Source organism: Lithobates pipiens, unplaced genomic scaffold (assembly GCF_037356315.1).
Source record: "Lithobates pipiens isolate NorthernLeopardFrog02 unplaced genomic scaffold, aLitPip1_a1.2 Scaffold_19, whole genome shotgun sequence".
Taxonomy (NCBI): domain Eukaryota; kingdom Metazoa; phylum Chordata; class Amphibia; order Anura; family Ranidae; genus Lithobates; species Lithobates pipiens.
In genome coordinates, this window is record NW_027507764.1 from 598,845,813 (window position 1) to 598,866,887 (window position 21,075).

The 21,075-nt window shown below is 55.4% G+C and overlaps 1 protein-coding gene across 1 annotated transcript in view; it reads right to left on the reverse strand.

The window, feature by feature from the left end:
* LOC143998146 (uncharacterized) overlaps positions 1-18,859 on the reverse strand; it is a 65,561-nt gene extending 46,702 nt beyond the window's left edge. Inside the window, exon 1 of the mRNA XM_077493886.1 lies at positions 18,703-18,859. Coding sequence (XP_077350012.1) covers positions 18,703-18,720 — 18 coding nt within the window. The 5' untranslated portion in view covers positions 18,721-18,859. The remainder of the gene's footprint in view (positions 1-18,702) is intronic.
* Between the last annotated feature and the right edge of the window lie 2,216 nt (positions 18,860-21,075).

Below are 21,075 nucleotides of genomic sequence, written 5' to 3' on the forward strand. Positions count from 1 at the left end.
GACGGGTTACATGTATGTGCAACTCTGTATTACACGTGACAGGTTACATGTATGTGCAACTCTGTATTACACGTGACGGGTTACATGTATGTGCAACTCTGTATTACACGTGACAGGTTACATGTATGTGCAACTCTGTATTACACGTGACGGGTTACATGTATGTGCAACTCTGTATTACACGTGACGGGTTACATGTATGTGCAACTCTGCATTACACGTGACGGGTTACATGTATGTGCAACTCTGTATTACACGTGACGGGTTACATGTATGTGCAACTCTGCATTACACGTGACGGGTTACATGTATGTGCAACTCTGTATTTTTAGCATGTGTGGAATCCTAGAGAACCGCACAAAACCGTTGTATGGCGCCTGATTGCGGCAGGCATTGATTGGTGCTGTGGTGATCGGACTGATGCGCTGGTATCAGAAATCCAATCCATTTCCAGCAATCAGCGCCGTTCTGCGCCAATTCAACTCTGGTCATTTCACAACGCAAAACATCCTGTGGGTGGAGACAGGAACACCCCCCGGGGTTGATTGGCCAGGGGCTAAAGTCCAGCCCACATCCATATTCTGAGATATAGACATTGTTCTTCCATGAAGACGGGACGATACGCGGCAGTTCCCACATGTTCCAGTGTGTGTCCGGCGTGTGTGCGGGGTGTGTCCGGCGTGTGTGTCCGGTGTGTGTGCGGGGTGTGTCCGGCGTGCGTGTCCGGCGTGTGTGCGGGGTGTGTCCGGCGTGTGTGTCCGGCGTGTGTGTCCGGCGTGTGTGCGGGGTGTGTCCGGCGTGTGTGCCCGGCGTGTGTGCCCGGCGTGTGTGTCCGGCGCGTGTGTCCGGCGCGTGTGTCCGGCGTGTGTGTGCGGGGTGTGCCCGGCGTGTGTGTCCGGCGCGTGTGTCCGGCGTGTGTCCGGCGCGTGTGTCCGGCGTGTGTCCGGCGCGTGTGTCCGGCGTGTGTGCGGGGTGTGTCCGGCGTGTGTGCCCGGCGTGTGTGTCCGGCGTGTGTGTCCGGCGCGTGTGTCCGGCGCGTGTCCGGCGCGTGTCCGGCGCGTGTGTGCGGGGTGTGTCCGGCGTGTGTGCCCGGCGCGTGTGTCCGGCGTGTGTGTCCGGCGTGTGTGCGGGGTGTGTCCGGCGTGTGTCCGGCGCGTGTGTGCGGCGTGTGTGCCCGGCGTGTGTCTGGCGTGTGTCCGGCGTGTGTCCGGCACGCTTCTACTAATAGACTTGGGTAAAGTTTATTTCAGTCTTTATCACCTTTTATTTTCATAGCACATTGTGTGTCTCTCTGTATTGTTTGTATCTTTTTTAGTAACTCTTTTCTTTGTATCTCTTCTATGCTCCGCCCACTCGTTTCTTTGTATATCTTCTATGCTCCGCCCACTCGTTTCTTTGTATATCTTCTATGCTCCGCTCACTCTTTTCTTTGTATCTCTTCTATGCTCCGCCCACTCTTTTCTTTGTATATCTTCTATGCTCCGCCCACTCTTTTCTTTGTATATCTTCTATGCTCCGCCCACTCTTTTCTTTGTATCTCTTCTATGCTCCGCCCACTCTTTTCTTTGTATATCTTCTATGCTCCGCCCACTCTTTTCTTTGTATATCTTCTATGCTCCGCCCACTCTTTTCTTTGTATATCTTCTATGCTCCGCCCACTCTTTTCTTTGTATATCTTCTATGCTCCGCCCACTCTTTTCTTTGTATCTCTTCTATGCTCCGCCCACTCTTTTCTTTGTATCTCTTCTATGCTCCGCCCACTCTTTTCTTTGTATCTCTTCTATGCTCCGCCCACTCTTTTCTTTGTATATCTTCTATGCTCCGCCCACTCTTTTCTTTGTATCTCTTCTATGCTCCGCCCACTCTTTTCTTTGTATATCTTCTATGCTCCGCCCACTTGCGGGATATTAAATGATGAAATGATGAAGTGATTTCTGAGGGGGAACTCCGACCTCTGCACAGCTTGTTCTATTTTACTGCCTAAGTTACGTGCCAATCGGTATACAATTGCACTGTGTGTTGGCAGATTGCATGCAGATTGTAAGCTAACAGATCCTCCAGACAGAGACCTGTGTGTGTGGTGCCTCAGCAGAGCAATCTGCGGACAAACAATTGGGTGGTGGCAGACTATCGGTTATTGTGTGTCTGGTGTGCGGGGGTGGGGACAGAGGGAAGAGTGATTAACACCGGGGTTTAATCTTCCAGGATAGCCGGAGGACCCCTAGAAGTGTGTAGTGATTGCAGGACTGCTCCCCAACCCCTAGAGGGCACCAGATTGTATGTAAGATTCTTATCTGCCTGTGTGTGGTCAGCCATCTGGATGGGAGTGCAGTCTCCCTCTAGTGGTGACCAAAGGTAATGCAGGCTGTGAAAGTACCACAGCCAGTCTTACATGCTCAGTATAAATAACCCCTTATGCCTCATATACCCCAATCACGTACACACGCCACGATTGGCTAGTCACCATGGGCGGGCGGGATCCGTGACACACCCCCTCCCCCAACTCATCGAAGAGCACCGACACCTGAAGAGCGACAGAGAACCTCCCATCAATACTCCTCATCACCCCTCCCCCTCCGAGAAATACACCCCACCTCATCGAAGAGCACCGACACCTGAAGAGCGACAGAGAACCTCCCATCAATACTCCTCATTACACCCCTCCCCCTCCGAGAAATACACCCACCTCATCGAAGAGCACCGACACCTGAAGAGCGACAGAGAACCTCCCATCAATACTCCTCATCACACCCCTCCCCCTCCGAGAAATACACCCACCTCATCGAAGAGCACCGACACCTGAAGAGCGACAGAGAACCTCCCATCAATACTCCTCATCACACCCCTCCCCTCCGAGAAATACACCCCACCTCATCGAAGAGCACCGACACCTGAAGAGCGACAGAGAACCTCCCATCAATACTCATCACCCCCCTCCCCCTCCGAGAAATACACCCCACCTCATCGAAGAGCACCGACACCTGAAGAGCGACAGAGAACCTCCCATCAATACTCATCACACCCTCCCCCTCCGAGAAATACACCCCACCTCATCGAAGAGCACCGACACCTGAAGAGCGACAGAGAACCTCCCATCAATACTCATCACGCCCCTCCCCCTCCGAGAAATACACCCCCACCTCATCGAAGAGCACCGACACCTGAAGAGCGACAGAGAACCTCCCATCAATACTCATCACACCCCTCCCCCTCCGAGAAATATACACCCCCACCTCATCGAAGAGCACCGACACCTGAAGAGCGACAGAGAACCTCCCATCAATACTCCTCATCACCCCTCCCCCTCCGAGAAATACACCCCCACCTCATCGAAGAGCACCGACACCTGAAGAGCGACAGAGAACCTCCATCAATACTCATCACACCCCTCCTCCTCCGAGAAATACACCCCCACCTCATCGAAGAGCACCGACACCTGAAGAGCGACAGAGAACCTCCCATCAATACTCATCACACCCCTCCCCCTCCGAGAAATACACCCCCACCTCATCGAAGAGCACCGACACCTGAAGAGCGACAGAGAACCTCCCCATCAATACTCCTCATCACCCCTCCCCCTCCGAGAAATACACCCCCACCTCATCGAAGAGCACCGACACCTGAAGAGCGACAGAGAACCTCCCATCAATACTCCTCATCACCCCTCCCCCTCCGAGAAATACACCCCCACCTCATCGAAGAGCACCGACACCTGAAGAGCGACAGAGAACCTCCCATCAATACTCATCACACCCCTCCCCCTCCGAGAAATACACCCCACCTCATCGAAGAGCACCGACACCTGAAGAGCGACAGAGAACCTCCCATCAATACTCATCACACCCCTCCCCCCTCCGAGAAATACACCCCCACCTCATCGAAGAGCACCGACACCTGAAGAGCGACAGAGAACCTCCCATCAATACTCATCACACCCCTCCCCCTCCGAGAAATACACCCCCACCTCATCGAAGAGCACCGACACCTGAAGAGCGACAGAGAACCTCCCATCAATACTCCTCATCACCCCTCCCCCTCCGAGAAATACACCCCACCTCATCGAAGAGCACCGACACCTGAAGAGCGACAGAGAACCTCCCATCAATACTCCTCATCACCCCTCCCCCTCCGAGAAATACACCCCCACCTCATCGAAGAGCACCGACACCTGAAGAGCGACAGAGAACCTCCCATCAATACTCCTCATCACCCCCTCCCCCTCCGAGAAATACACCCCCACCTCATCGAAGAGCACCGACACCTGAAGAGCGACAGAGAACCTCCCATCAATACTCCTCATCACCCCCTCCCCCTCCGAGAAATACACCCCACCTCATCGAAGAACACCGACACCTGAAGAGCGACAGAGAACCTCCCATCAATACTCCTCATCACCCCTCCCCCTCCGAGAAATACACCCCCACCTCATCGAAGAGCACCGACACCTGAAGAGCGACAGAGAACCTCCCATCAATACTCCTCACACCCTCCCCCTCCGAGAAATACACCCCCACCTCATCGAAGAGCACCGACACCTGAAGAGCGACAGAGAACCTCCCATCAATACTCATCACACCCCTCCCCCTCCGAGAAATACACCCCACCTCATCGAAGAGCACCGACACCTGAAGAGCGACAGAGAACCTCCCATCAATACTCATCACACCCCTCCCCCTCCGAGAAATACACCCCACCTCATCGAAGAGCACCGACACCTGAAGAGCGACAGAGAACCTCCCATCAATACTCATCACACCCCTCCCCCTCCGAGAAATACACCCCACCTCATCGAAGAGCACCGACACCTGAAGAGCGACAGAGAACCTCCCATCAATACTCCTCATCACACCCCTCCCCCTCCGAGAAATACACCCCCACCTCATCGAAGAGCACCGACACCTGAAGAGCGACAGAGAACCTCCCATCAATACTCCTCATCACCCCCCTCCCCCTCCGAGAAATACACCCCCACCTCATCGAAGAGCACCGACACCTGAAGAGCGACAGAGAACCTCCCATCAATACTCATCACCCCTCCCCCTCCGAGAAATACACCCCACCTCATCGAAGAGCACCGACACCTGAAGAGCGACAGAGAACCTCCCATCAATACTCCTCATCACACCCCTCCCCCTCCGAGAAATACACCCCCACCTCATCGAAGAGCACCGACACCTGAAGAGCGACAGAGAACCTCCCATCAATACTCCTCATTACACCCCTCCCCCTCCGAGAAATACACCCCCACCTCATCGAAGAGCACCGACACCTGAAGAGCGACAGAGAACCTCCCATCAATACTCCTCATCACACCCCTCCCCCTCCGAGAAATACACCCCCACCTCATCGAAGAGCACCGACACCTGAAGAGCGACAGAGAACCTCCCATCAATACTCCTCACACCCCTCCCCCTCCGAGAAATACACCCCCACCTCATCGAAGAGCACCGACACCTGAAGAGCGACAGAGAACCTCCCATCAATACTCCTCACACCCCTCCCCCTCCGAGAAATACACCCCCACCTCATCGAAGAGCACCGACACCTGAAGAGCGACAGAGAACCTCCCATCAATACTCCTCATCACACCCTCCCCCTCCGAGAAATACACCCCACCTCATCGAAGAGCACCGACACCTGAAGAGCGACAGAGAACCTCCATCAATACTCATCACACCCCTCCCCCTCCGAGAAATACACCCCCACCTCATCGAAGAGCACCGACACCTGAAGAGCGACAGAGAACCTCCCATCAATACTCCTCATCACACCCCTCCCCCTCCGAGAAATACACCCCCACCTCATCGAAGAGCACCGACACCTGAAGAGCGACAGAGAACCTCCCATCAATACTCCTCACACCCCTCCCCCTCCGAGAAATACACCCCCACCTCATCGAAGAGCACCGACACCTGAAGAGCGACAGAGAACCTCCCATCAATACTCCTCATCACCCCCCTCCCCCTCCGAGAAATACACCCCCACCTCATCGAAGAGCACCGACACCTGAAGAGCGACAGAGAACCTCCCATCAATACTCATCACACCCCTCCCCCACCTCATCGAAGAGCACCGACACCTGAAGAGCGACAGAGAACCTCCCATCAATACTCCTCATCACACCCCTCCCCCTCCGAGAAATACACCCCACCTCATCGAAGAGCACCGACACCTGAAGAGCGACAGAGAACCTCCCATCAATACTCATCACACCCCTCCCCCTCCGAGAAATACACCCCCACCTCATCGAAGAGCACCGACACCTGAAGAGCGACAGAGAACCTCCCATCAATACTCCTCATCACACCCCTCCCCCTCCGAGAAATACACCCCCACCTCATCGAAGAGCACCGACACCTGAAGAGCGACAGAGAACCTCCATCAATACTCATCACACCCCCTCCCCCTCCGAGAAATACACCCCCACCTCATCGAAGAGCACCGACACCTGAAGAGCGACAGAGAACCTCCCATCAATACTCATCACACCCCTCCCCCTCCGAGAAATACACCCCCACCTCATCGAAGAGCACCGACACCTGAAGAGCGACAGAGAACCTCCCATCAATACTCCTCATCACACCCCTCCCCCTCCGAGAAATACACCCCCACCTCATCGAAGAGCACCGACACCTGAAGAGCGACAGAGAACCTCCCATCAATACTCCTCATCACCCCCCTCCCCCTCCGAGAAATACACCCCCACCTCATCGAAGAGCACCGACACCTGAAGAGCGACAGAGAACCTCCCATCAATACTCCTCATCACACCCCTCCCCCTCCGAGAAATACACCCCACCTCATCGAAGAGCACCGACACCTGAAGAGCAACAGAGAACCTCCCATCAATACTCCATCCACCCCTCCCCCTCCGAGAAATACACCCCCACCTCATCGAAGAGCACCGACACCTGAAGAGCGACAGAGAACCTCCCATCAATACTCCTCATCACACCCCTCCCCCTCCGAGAAATACACCCCCACCTCATCGAAGAGCACCGACACCTGAAGAGCGACAGAGAACCTCCCATCAATACTCCTCATCACACCCCTCCCCCTCCGAGAAATACACCCCCACCTCATCGAAGAGCACCGACACCTGAAGAGCGACAGAGAACCTCCATCAATACTCATCACACCCCTCCCCCTCCGAGAAATACACCCCCACCTCATCGAAGAGCACCGACACCTGAAGAGCGACAGAGAACCTCCCATCAATACTCCTCATTACACCCCTCCCCCTCCGAGAAATACACCCCCACCTCATCGAAGAGCACCGACACCTGAAGAGCGACAGAGAACCTCCCATCAATACTCCTCACACCCCTCCCCCTCCGAGAAATACACCCCCACCTCATCGAAGAGCACCGACACCTGAAGAGCGACAGAGAACCTCCCATCAATACTCCTCATCACACCCCTCCCCCTCCGAGAAATACACCCCACCTCATCGAAGAGCACCGACACCTGAAGAGCGACAGAGAACCTCCATCAATACTCCTCATCACACCCCTCCCCCTCCGAGAAATACACCCCACCTCATCGAAGAGCACCGACACCTGAAGAGCGACAGAGAACCTCCCATCAATACTCCTCATTACACCCCTCCCCCTCCGAGAAATACACCCCACCTCATCGAAGAGCACCGACACCTGAAGAGCGACAGAGAACCTCCATCAATACTCATCACACCCCTCCCCCTCCGAGAAATACACCCCACCTCATCGAAGAGCACCGACACCTGAAGAGCGACAGAGAACCTCCCATCAATACTCCTCATTACACCCCTCCCCCTCCGAGAAATACACCCCCACCTCATCGAAGAGCACCGACACCTGAAGAGCGACAGAGAACCTCCCATCAATACTCCTCATTACACCCCTCCCCCTCCGAGAAATACACCCCCACCTCATCGAAGAGCACCGACACCTGAAGAGCGACAGAGAACCTCCCATCAATACTCATCACACCCCTCCCCCTCCGAGAAATACACCCCCACCTCATCGAAGAGCACCGACACCTGAAGAGCGACAGAGAACCTCCCATCAATACTCCTCATCACCCCTCCCCCTCCGAGAAATACACCCCCACCTCATCGAAGAGCACCGACACCTGAAGAGCGACAGAGAACCTCCCATCAATACTCATCACACCCCTCCCCCTCCGAGAAATACACCCCCAACTCATCGAAGAGCACCGACACCTGAAGAGCGACAGAGAACCTCCCATCAATACTCCTCATCACACCCCTCCCCCTCCGAGAAATACACCCCACCTCATCGAAGAGCACCGACACCTGAAGAGCGACAGAGAACCTCCCATCAATACTCATCACACCCCTCCCCCTCCGAGAAATACACCCCACCTCATCGAAGAGCACCGACACCTGAAGAGCGACAGAGAACCTCCCATCAATACTCCTCATCACACCCCTCCCCCTCCGAGAAATACACCCCACCTCATCGAAGAGCACCGACACCTGAAGAGCGACAGAGAACCTCCATCAATACTCATCACACCCCTCCCCCTCCGAGAAATACACCCCACCTCATCGAAGAGCACCGACACCTGAAGAGCGACAGAGAACCTCCCATCAATACTCCTCATTACACCCCTCCCCCTCCGAGAAATACACCCCCACCTCATCGAAGAGCACCGACACCTGAAGAGCGACAGAGAACCTCCCATCAATACTCCTCACACCCCTCCCCCTCCGAGAAATACACCCCCACCTCATCGAAGAGCACCGACACCTGAAGAGCGACAGAGAACCTCCCATCAATACTCCTCATCACACCCCTCCCCCTCCGAGAAATACACCCCACCTCATCGAAGAGCAGCGACACCTGAAGAGCGACAGAGAACCTCCATCAATACTCCTCATCACACCCCTCCCCCTCCGAGAAATACACCCCACCTCATCGAAGAGCACCGACACCTGAAGAGCGACAGAGAACCTCCCATCAATACTCCTCATCACACCCCTCCCCCTCCGAGAAATACACCCCACCTCATCGAAGAGCACCGGCACCTGAAGAGCGACAGAGAACCTCCATCAATACTCATCACACCCCTCCCCCTCCGAGAAATACACCCCACCTCATCGAAGAGCACCGACACCTGAAGAGCGACAGAGAACCTCCCATCAATACTCCTCATCACACCCCTCCCCCTCCGAGAAATACACCCCCACCTCATCGAAGAGCACCGGCACCTGAAGAGCGACAGAGAACCTCCCATCAATACTCATCACACCCCTCCCCCTCCGAGAAATACACCCCACCTCATCGAAGAGCACCGACACCTGAAGAGCGACAGAGAACCTCCCATCAATACTCCTCATCACACCCCTCCCCCTCCGAGAAATACACCCCACCTCATCAAAGAGCACCGGCACCTGAAGAGCGACAGAGAACCTCCCATCAATACTCCTCATCACACCCCTCCCCCTCCAAGAAATACACCCCCACCTCATCGAAGAGCACCGACACCTGAAGAGCGACAGAGAACCTCCCATCAATACTCCTCATCACACCCCTCCCCCTCCGAGAAATACACCCCACCTCATCGAAGAGCACCGACACCTGAAGAGCGACAGAGAACCTCCCATCAATACTCCTCATCACACCCCTCCCCCTCCGAGAAATACACCCCCACCTCATCGAAGAGCACCGACACCTGAAGAGCGACAGAGAACCTCCATCAATACTCATCACACCCCTCCCCCTCCGAGAAATACACCCCCACCTCATCGAAGAGCACCGACACCTGAAGAGCGACAGAGAACCTCCCATCAATACTCATCACACCCCTCCCCCTCCGAGAAATACACCCCCACCTCATCGAAGAGCACCGACACCTGAAGAGCGACAGAGAACCTCCCATCAATACTCCTCATCACACCCCTCCCCCTCCGAGAAATACACCCCCACCTCATCGAAGAGCACCGGCACCTGAAGAGCGACAGAGAACCTCCCATCAATACTCCTCATCACCCCTCCCCCTCCGAGAAATACACCCCACCTCATCGAAGAGCACCGACACCTGAAGAGCGACAGAGAACCTCCCATCAATACTCATCACACCCCTCCCCCTCCGAGAAATACACCCCCACCTCATCGAAGAGCACCGACACCTGAAGAGCGACAGAGAACCTCCATCAATACTCATCACACCCCTCCCCCTCCGAGAAATACACCCCACCTCATCGAAGAGCACCGACACCTGAAGAGCGACAGAGAACCTCCATCAATACTCCTCATCACACCCCTCCCCCTCCGAGAAATACACCCCCACCTCATCGAAGAGCACCGACACCTGAAGAGCGACAGAGAACCTCCCATCAATACTCCTCATCACACCCCTCCCCCTCCGAGAAATACACCCCCACCTCATCGAAGAGCACCGGCACCTGAAGAGCGACAGAGAACCTCCCATCAATACTCATCACACCCCTCCCCCTCCGAGAAATACACCCCACCTCATCGAAGAGCACCGACACCTGAAGAGCGACAGAGAACCTCCATCAATACTCATCACACCCCTCCCCCTCCGAGAAATACACCCCACCTCATCAAAGAGCACCGGCACCTGAAGAGCGACAGAGAACCTCCCATCAATACTCCTCATCACACCCCTCCCCCTCCAAGAAATACACCCCCACCTCATCGAAGAGCACCGACACCTGAAGAGCGACAGAGAACCTCCCATCAATACTCCTCATCACACCCCTCCCCCTCCGAGAAATACACCCCCACCTCATCGAAGAGCACCGACACCTGAAGAGCGACAGAGAACCTCCCATCAATACTCATCATCACCCCCCTCCGAGAAATACACCCCCACCTCATCGAAGAGCACCGACACCTGAAGAGCAACAGAGAACCTCCCATCAATACTCCTCATCACACCCCTCCCCCTCCGAGAAATACACCCCACCTCATCGAAGAGCACCGACACCTGAAGAGCGACAGAGAACCTCCATCAATACTCATCACACCCCTCCCCCTCCGAGAAATACACCCCACCTCATCGAAGAGCACCGACACCTGAAGAGCGACAGAGAACCTCCCATCAATACTCCTCATTACACCCCTCCCCCTCCGAGAAATACACCCCCACCTCATCGAAGAGCACCGGCACCTGAAGAGCGACAGAGAACCTCCCATCAATACTCCTCATCACCCCCCCCCCTCCGAGAAATACACCCCCACCTCATCGAAGAGCACCGACACCTGAAGAGCGACAGAGAACCTCCCATCAATACTCCTCATCACACCCCTCCCCCTCCGAGAAATACACCCCCACCTCATCGAAGAGCACCGACACCTGAAGAGCGACAGAGAACCTCCATCAATACTCATCACACCCCTCCCCCTCCGAGAAATACACCCCACCTCATCGAAGAGCACCGACACCTGAAGAGCGACAGAGAACCTCCCATCAATACTCCTCATTACACCCCTCCCCCTCCGAGAAATACACCCCCACCTCATCGAAGAGCACCGGCACCTGAAGAGCGACAGAGAACCTCCATCAATACTCCTCATCACACCCCTCCCCCTCCGAGAAATACACCCCACCTCATCGAAGAGCACCGACACCTGAAGAGCGACAGAGAACCTCCCATCAATACTCCTCATCACACCCCTCCCCCTCCGAGAAATACACCCCCACCTCATCGAAGAACACCGACACCTGAAGAGCGACAGAGAACCTCCCATCAATACTCCTCATCACACCCCTCCCCCTCCGAGAAATACACCCCACCTCATCAAAGAGCACCGGCACCTGAAGAGCGACAGAGAACCTCCCATCAATACTCCTCATCACACCCCTCCCCCTCCGAGAAATACACCCCACCTCATCGAAGAGCAGCGACACCTGAAGAGCGACAGAGAACCTCCATCAATACTCCTCATCACACCCCTCCCCCTCCGAGAAATACACCCCACCTCATCGAAGAGCACCGACACCTGAAGAGCGACAGAGAACCTCCCATCAATACTCCTCATCACACCCCTCCCCCTCCGAGAAATACACCGCCACCTCATCAAAGAGCACCGGCACCTGAAGAGCGACAGAGAACCTCCCATCAATACTCCTCATCACACCCCTCCCCCTCCGAGAAATACACCCCCACCTCATCGAAGAGCACCGGCACCTGAAGAGCGACAGAGAACCTCCCATCAATACTCATCACACCCCTCCCCCTCCGAGAAATACACCCCACCTCATCGAAGAGCACCGACACCTGAAGAGCGACAGAGAACCTCCCATCAATACTCCTCATCACACCCCTCCCCCTCCGAGAAATACACCCCACCTCATCAAAGAGCACCGGCACCTGAAGAGCGACAGAGAACCTCCCATCAATACTCCTCATCACACCCCTCCCCCTCCAAGAAATACACCCCCACCTCATCGAAGAGCACCGACACCTGAAGAGCGACAGAGAACCTCCCATCAATACTCCTCATCACACCCCTCCCCCTCCGAGAAATACACCCCACCTCATCGAAGAGCACCGACACCTGAAGAGCGACAGAGAACCTCCCATCAATACTCCTCATCACACCCCTCCCCCTCCGAGAAATACACCCCCACCTCATCGAAGAGCACCGACACCTGAAGAGCGACAGAGAACCTCCATCAATACTCATCACACCCCTCCCCCTCCGAGAAATACACCCCACCTCATCGAAGAGCACCGACACCTGAAGAGCGACAGAGAACCTCCCATCAATACTCCTCATTACACCCCTCCCCCTCCGAGAAATACACCCCACCTCATCGAAGAGCACCGGCACCTGAAGAGCGACAGAGAACCTCCCATCAATACTCCTCATCACACCCCTCCCCCTCCGAGAAATACACCCCCACCTCATCGAAGAGCACCGACACCTGAAGAGCGACAGAGAACCTCCCATCAATACTCCTCATCACACCCCTCCCCCTCCGAGAAATACACCCCACCTCATCGAAGAGCACCGGCACCTGAAGAGCGACAGAGAACCTCCCATCAATACTCCTCATCACCCCTCCCCCTCCGAGAAATACACCCCACCTCATCGAAGAGCACCGACACCTGAAGAGCGACAGAGAACCTCCCATCAATACTCATCACACCCCTCCCCCTCCGAGAAATACACCCCCACCTCATCGAAGAGCACCGACACCTGAAGAGCGACAGAGAACCTCCATCAATACTCATCACACCCCTCCCCCTCCGAGAAATACACCCCACCTCATCGAAGAGCACCGACACCTGAAGAGCGACAGAGAACCTCCATCAATACTCCTCATCACACCCCTCCCCCTCCGAGAAATACACCCCCACCTCATCGAAGAGCACCGACACCTGAAGAGCGACAGAGAACCTCCCATCAATACTCCTCATCACACCCCTCCCCCTCCGAGAAATACACCCCCACCTCATCGAAGAGCACCGACACCTGAAGAGCGACAGAGAACCTCCCATCAATACTCCTCATCACCCCCCTCCGAGAAATACACCCCCACCTCATCGAAGAGCACCGACACCTGAAGAGCGACAGAGAACCTCCCATCAATACTCATCACACCCCTCCCCCTCCGAGAAATACACCCCACCTCATCGAAGAGCACCGACACCTGAAGAGCGACAGAGAACCTCCATCAATACTCATCACACCCCTCCCCCTCCGAGAAATACACCCCACCTCATCAAAGAGCACCGGCACCTGAAGAGCGACAGAGAACCTCCCATCAATACTCCTCATCACACCCCTCCCCCTCCAAGAAATACACCCCCACCTCATCGAAGAGCACCGACACCTGAAGAGCGACAGAGAACCTCCCATCAATACTCCTCATCACACCCCTCCCCCTCCGAGAAATACACCCCCACCTCATCGAAGAGCACCGACACCTGAAGAGCGACAGAGAACCTCCATCAATACTCATCACACCCCTCCCCCTCCGAGAAATACACCCCACCTCATCGAAGAGCACCGACACCTGAAGAGCGACAGAGAACCTCCCATCAATACTCCTCATCACACCCCTCCCCCTCCAAGAAATACACCCCACCTCATCGAAGAGCACCGGCACCTGAAGAGCGACAGAGAACCTCCCATCAATACTCCTCATCACCCCTCCCCCTCCGAGAAATACACCCCACCTCATCGAAGAGCACCGACACCTGAAGAGCGACAGAGAACCTCCCATCAATACTCATCACACCCCTCCCCCTCCGAGAAATACACCCCCACCTCATCGAAGAGCACCGACACCTGAAGAGCGACAGAGAACCTCCATCAATACTCATCACACCCCTCCCCCTCCGAGAAATACACCCCACCTCATCGAAGAGCACCGACACCTGAAGAGCGACAGAGAACCTCCATCAATACTCCTCATCACACCCCTCCCCCTCCGAGAAATACACCCCCACCTCATCGAAGAGCACCGACACCTGAAGAGCGACAGAGAACCTCCCATCAATACTCCTCATCACACCCCTCCCCCTCCGAGAAATACACCCCCACCTCATCGAAGAGCACCGACACCTGAAGAGCGACAGAGAACCTCCCATCAATACTCCTCATCACCCCCCTCCGAGAAATACACCCCCACCTCATCGAAGAGCACCGACACCTGAAGAGCGACAGAGAACCTCCCATCAATACTCATCACACCCCTCCCCCTCCGAGAAATACACCCCACCTCATCGAAGAGCACCGACACCTGAAGAGCGACAGAGAACCTCCATCAATACTCATCACACCCCTCCCCCTCCGAGAAATACACCCCACCTCATCAAAGAGCACCGGCACCTGAAGAGCGACAGAGAACCTCCCATCAATACTCCTCATCACACCCCTCCCCCTCCAAGAAATACACCCCCACCTCATCGAAGAGCACCGACACCTGAAGAGCGACAGAGAACCTCCCATCAATACTCCTCATCACACCCCTCCCCCTCCGAGAAATACACCCCCACCTCATCGAAGAGCACCGACACCTGAAGAGCGACAGAGAACCTCCATCAATACTCATCACACCCCTCCCCCTCCGAGAAATACACCCCACCTCATCGAAGAGCACCGACACCTGAAGAGCGACAGAGAACCTCCCATCAATACTCATCATCACCCCCCTCCGAGAAATACACCCCCACCTCATCGAAGAGCACCGACACCTGAAGAGCAACAGAGAACCTCCCATCAATACTCCTCATCACACCCCTCCCCCTCCGAGAAATACACCCCACCTCATCGAAGAGCACCGACACCTGAAGAGCGACAGAGAACCTCCATCAATACTCATCACACCCCTCCCCCTCCGAGAAATACACCCCACCTCATCGAAGAGCACCGACACCTGAAGAGCGACAGAGAACCTCCCATCAATACTCCTCATTACACCCCTCCCCCTCCGAGAAATACACCCCCACCTCATCGAAGAGCACCGGCACCTGAAGAGCGACAGAGAACCTCCCATCAATACTCCTCATCACCCCTCCCCCTCCGAGAAATACACCCCCACCTCATCGAAGAGCACCGACACCTGAAGAGCGACAGAGAACCTCCCATCAATACTCCTCATCACACCCCTCCCCCTCCGAGAAATACACCCCCACCTCATCGAAGAGCACCGACACCTGAAGAGCGACAGAGAACCTCCATCAATACTCATCACACCCCTCCCCCTCCGAGAAATACACCCCACCTCATCGAAGAGCACCGACACCTGAAGAGCGACAGAGAACCTCCCATCAATACTCCTCATTACACCCCTCCCCCTCCGAGAAATACACCCCCACCTCATCGAAGAGCACCGGCACCTGAAGAGCGACAGAGAACCTCCATCAATACTCCTCATCACCCCCCTCCCCCTCCGAGAAATACACCCCACCTCATCGAAGAGCACCGACACCTGAAGAGCGACAGAGAACCTCCCATCAATACTCCTCATCACACCCCTCCCCCTCCGAGAAATACACCCCACCTCATCGAAGAGCACTGGCACCTGAAGAGCGACAGAGAACCTCCCATCAATACTCCTCATCACCCCTCCCCCTCCGAGAAATACACCCCACCTCATCGAAGAGCACCGACACCTGAAGAGCGACAGAGAACCTCCCATCAATACTCATCACACCCCTCCCCCTCCGAGAAATACACCCCACCTCATCGAAGAGCACCGACACCTGAAGAGCGACAGAGAACCTCCATCAATACTCATCACACCCCTCCCCCTCCAAGAAAAACACCCCACCTCATCGAAGAGCACCGACACCTGAAGAGCAACAGAGAACCTCCCATCAATACTCCTCATCACACCCCTCCCCCTCCGAGAAATACACCCCACCTCATCGAAGAGCACCGACACCTGAAGAGCAACAGAGAACCTCCCATCAATACTCCTCATCACACCCCTCCCCCTCCGAGAAATACACCCCACCTCATCGAAGAGCACCGACACCTGAAGAGCGACAGAGAACCTCCATCAATACTCCTCATCACACCCTCCCCCTCCGAGAAATACACCCCCACCTCATCGAAGAGCACCGACACCTGAAGAGCGACAGAGAACCTCCCATCAATACTCCTCATCACACCCCTCCGAGAAATACACCCCACCTCATCGAAGAGCACCGACACCTGAAGAGCGACAGAGAACCTCCCATCAATACTCCTCATTACACCCCTCCCCCTCCGAGAAATACACCCCCACCTCATCGAAGAGCACCGGCACCTGAAGAGCGACAGAGAACCTCCCATCAATACTCCTCATCACCCCTCCCCCTCCGAGAAATACACCCCCACCTCATCGAAGAGCACCGACACCTGAAGAGCGACAGAGAACCTCCCATCAATACTCCTCATCACACCCCTCCCCCTCCGAGAAATACACCCCCACCTCATCGAAGAGCACCGACACCTGAAGAGCGACAGAGAACCTCCATCAATACTCATCACACCCCTCCCCCTCCGAGAAATACACCCCACCTCATCGAAGAGCACCGACACCTGAAGAGCGACAGAGAACCTCCCATCAATACTCCTCATTACACCCCTCCCCCTCCGAGAAATACACCCCCACCTCATCGAAGAGCACCGGCACCTGAAGAGCGACAGAGAACCTCCATCAATACTCCTCATCACACCCCTCCCCCTCCGAGAAATACACCCCCACCTCATCGAAGAGCACCGACACCTGAAGAGCGACAGAGAACCTCCCATCAATACTCCTCATCACCCCCCTCCCCCTCCGAGAAATACACCCCACCTCATCGAAGAGCACCGACACCTGAAGAGCGACAGAGAACCTCCCATCAATACTCCTCATCACACCCCTCCCCCTCCGAGAAATACACCCCACCTCATCGAAGAGCACCGGCACCTGAAGAGCGACAGAGAACCTCCCATCAATACTCATCACACCCCTCCCCCTCCGAGAAATACACCCCCACCTCATCGAAGAGCACCGACACCTGAAGAGCGACAGAGAACCTCCCATCAATACTCCTCATCACCCCTCCCCCTCCGAGAAATACACCCCACCTCATCGAAGAGCACCGACACCTGAAGAGCGACAGAGAACCTCCCATCAATACTCATCACACCCCTCCCCCTCCGAGAAATACACCCCCACCTCATCGAAGAGCACCGACACCTGAAGAGCGACAGAGAACCTCCCATCAATACTCATCACACCCCTCCCCCTCCGAGAAATACACCCCACCTCATCGAAGAGCACCGACACCTGAAGAGCGACAGAGAACCTCCATCAATACTCCTCATCACACCCCTCCCCCTCCGAGAAATACACCCCCACCTCATCGAAGAGCACCGACACCTGAAGAGCGACAGAGAACCTCCCATCAATACTCCTCATCACCCCCCTCCCCCTCCGAGAAATACACCCCACCTCATCGAAGAGCACCGACACCTGAAGAGCGACAGAGAACCTCCCATCAATACTCCTCATCACCCCTCCCCCTCCGAGAAATACACCCCACCTCATCGAAGAGCACCGACACCTGAAGAGCGACAGAGAACCTCCCATCAATACTCATCATCACCCCTCCCCCTCCGAGAAATACACCCCCACCTCATCGAAGAGCACCGACACCTGAAGAGCGACAGAGAACCTCCCATCAATACTCATCACACCCCTCCCCCTCCGAGAAATACACCCCCACCTCATCGAAGAGCACCGACACCTGAAGAGCGACAGAGAACCTCCATCAATACTCATCACACCCCTCCCCCTCCGAGAAATACACCCCCACCTCATCGAAGAGCACCGACACCTGAAGAGCGACAGAGAACCTCCCATCAATACTCCTCATCACCCCTCCCCCTCCGAGAAATACACCCCCACCTCATCGAAGAGCACCGACACCTGAAGAGCGACAGAGAACCTCCCATCAATACTCCTCATCACCCCTCCCCCTCCGAGAAATACACCCCCACCTCATCGAAGAGCACCGACACCTGAAGAGCGACAGAGAACCTCCCATCAATACTCATCACACCCCTCCCCCTCTACACCCCTCCCCCTCTATATAGCTGAGTAGAGTTGGGGTCCCTCCTGGGATGATGGGGGATGGTAGTAGAGCTCAGCCTATGATTGGTCCTCTGAGTGTGTTGGGGGAGGGGGACCCTCTATAGTGGACACTCCCCCCTCCCCCTCGATACTCCGGGGTCTCACCTGGCGAGAGATGATCATGACTACCAGACACTGCGCGTTTCCATCCCGGCCCCGCCCCTTCCGCTACCGGTGTTGTAAAAATCTCTGCGACCCATGATAAAAACAATTCGTCACTTCCGGTGCGGCTACGTCACGGAAACGGCTGTCCTTTACCGCGCATGCGCCAATTCACTGACATAACAGCGCGTGCGCAGTCTGTTTAGCGGCGAAAAAAAATTCTGGACTGAAGTGGGCGGAGAGTTGTGGGCGGGTAGGCGGAGCTGGACAGATCCGCCCACCCCACTAACATGCCCCCAAATCGCATGCGCGGGATATTTGTTAAGCGGGCGGAGACTTGCTGGGAGGGAGCGATAGGGCGGAGCTTGGAGAGGGGGCGGGGCCCCGTGCATAGCACTAACTCCATATACATTACATTGTTTTGCCAATAAATACGTCTCACTGTCCCCAGAAATCTCCTCACCGAGCCCAGAAATCTCCTCACTGTGCCCAGAAATCTCCTCACCGAGCCCAGAAATCTCCAAACTCCTCACCGAGCCCAGAAATCTCCAAACTCCTCACCGTGCCCAGAAATCTCCTCACCGTGCCCAGAAATCTCCTCACCGAGCCCAGAAATCTCCAAACTCCTCACAGTGCCCAGAAATCTCCAAACTCCTCACAGTGCCCAGAAATCTCCTCGCCGTCCCCAGAAATCTCCTCACCGAGCCCAGAAACCTCCAAACTCCTCACCGTGCCCAGAAATCTCCTCACTGTGCCCAGAAATCTCCTCACCGAGCCCAGAAACCTCCAAACTCCTCACCGTGCCCAGAAATCTCCTCACCGAGCCCAGAAATCTCCAAACTCCTCACCGTGCCCAGAAATCTCCTCACTGTGCCCAGAAATCTCCTCACCGAGCCCAGAAATCTCCTCACTGTGCTAAGAAATTGCCTCACCGTCCCCAGAAATCTCCTCACCGAGCCCAGAAATCTCCTCACCGTGCCCAGAAATCTCCTCACTGTGCCCAGAAATTGCCTCACTGTCCCCAGAAATCTCCTCACTGTCCCCAGAAATCTCCTCACCGAGCCCAGAAAACGCCAAACTCCTCACCGTGCCCAGAAATCTCCTCACTGTGCCCAGAAATTGCCTCACTGTCCCCAGAAATCTCCTCACCGTGCCCAGAAATTGCCTCACCGTGCCCAGAAATTGCCTCACCGTGCCGAGAAAACGCCAAACGCCTCACTGTGCCCAGAAATAGCTTTACAGTGCCCAGAAAACGCTTCCCCGTGCCCAGAAATCTCACCGTGCCCAGAAAACGCCTCACCGTGCCCAGAAATCTCACTGTGCCCAGAAATCGCCTCACCGTGCCCAGAAAACGCCAAACGCCTCACTGTGCCCAGAAATAGCTTTACAGTTCCCAGAAAACGCTTCCCCATGCCCAGAAATCTCCTCACTGTGCCCAGAAAACGCTTCACCGTGCCAGAAATCTCCTCACTGTGCCCAGAAAACGCTTCACCGTGCCAGAAATCTCCTCACCGAGCCCAGAAATCTCCAAACTCCTCACCGTGCCCAGAAATCTCCTCACTGTGCCCAGAAATCTCCTCACCGAGCCCAGAAACCTCCAAACTCCTCACCGTGCCCAGAAATCTCCTCACCGAGCCCAGAAATCTCCAAACTCATCACCGTGCCCAGAAATCTCCTCACTGTGCTAAGAAATTGCCTCACCGTCCCCAGAAATCTCCTCACCGAGCCCAGAAACCTCCAAACTCCTCACCGTGCCCAGAAATCTCCTCACCGAGCCCAGAAATCTCCTCACTGTCCCCAGAAATCTCCTCACCGAGCCCAGAAATCTCCTCACCGTGCCCAGAAATCTCCTCACTGTGCCCAGAAATCTCCTCACTGTGCCCAGAAATCTCCTCACCGAGCCCAGAAATCTCCTCACCGTGCCCAGAAATCTCCTCACTGTGCCCAGAAATCTCCTCACTGTGCCCAGAAATCTCCTCACCGTGCCCAGAAATCTCCAAACTCCTCACCGTGCCCAGAAATCTCCTCACTGTGCTAAGAAATCTCCTCACTGTGCCCAGAAATCTCCTCACCGAGCCCAGAAACCTCCAAACTCCTCACCGTGCCCAGAAATCTCCTCACTGTGCCCAGAAATTGCCTCACTGTCCCCAGAAATCTCCTCACCGAGCCCAGAAACCTCCAAACTCCTCACCGTGCCCAGAAATCTCCTCACTGTGCCCAGAAATCTCCTCACTGTCCCCAGAAATCTCCTCACCGAGCCCAGAAACCTCCAAACTCCTCACCGTGCCCAGAAATCTCCTCACTGTGCCCAGAAATCTCCTCACTGTGCCCAGAAATCTCCTCACCGAGCCCAGAAATCTCCAAACTCCTCACCGT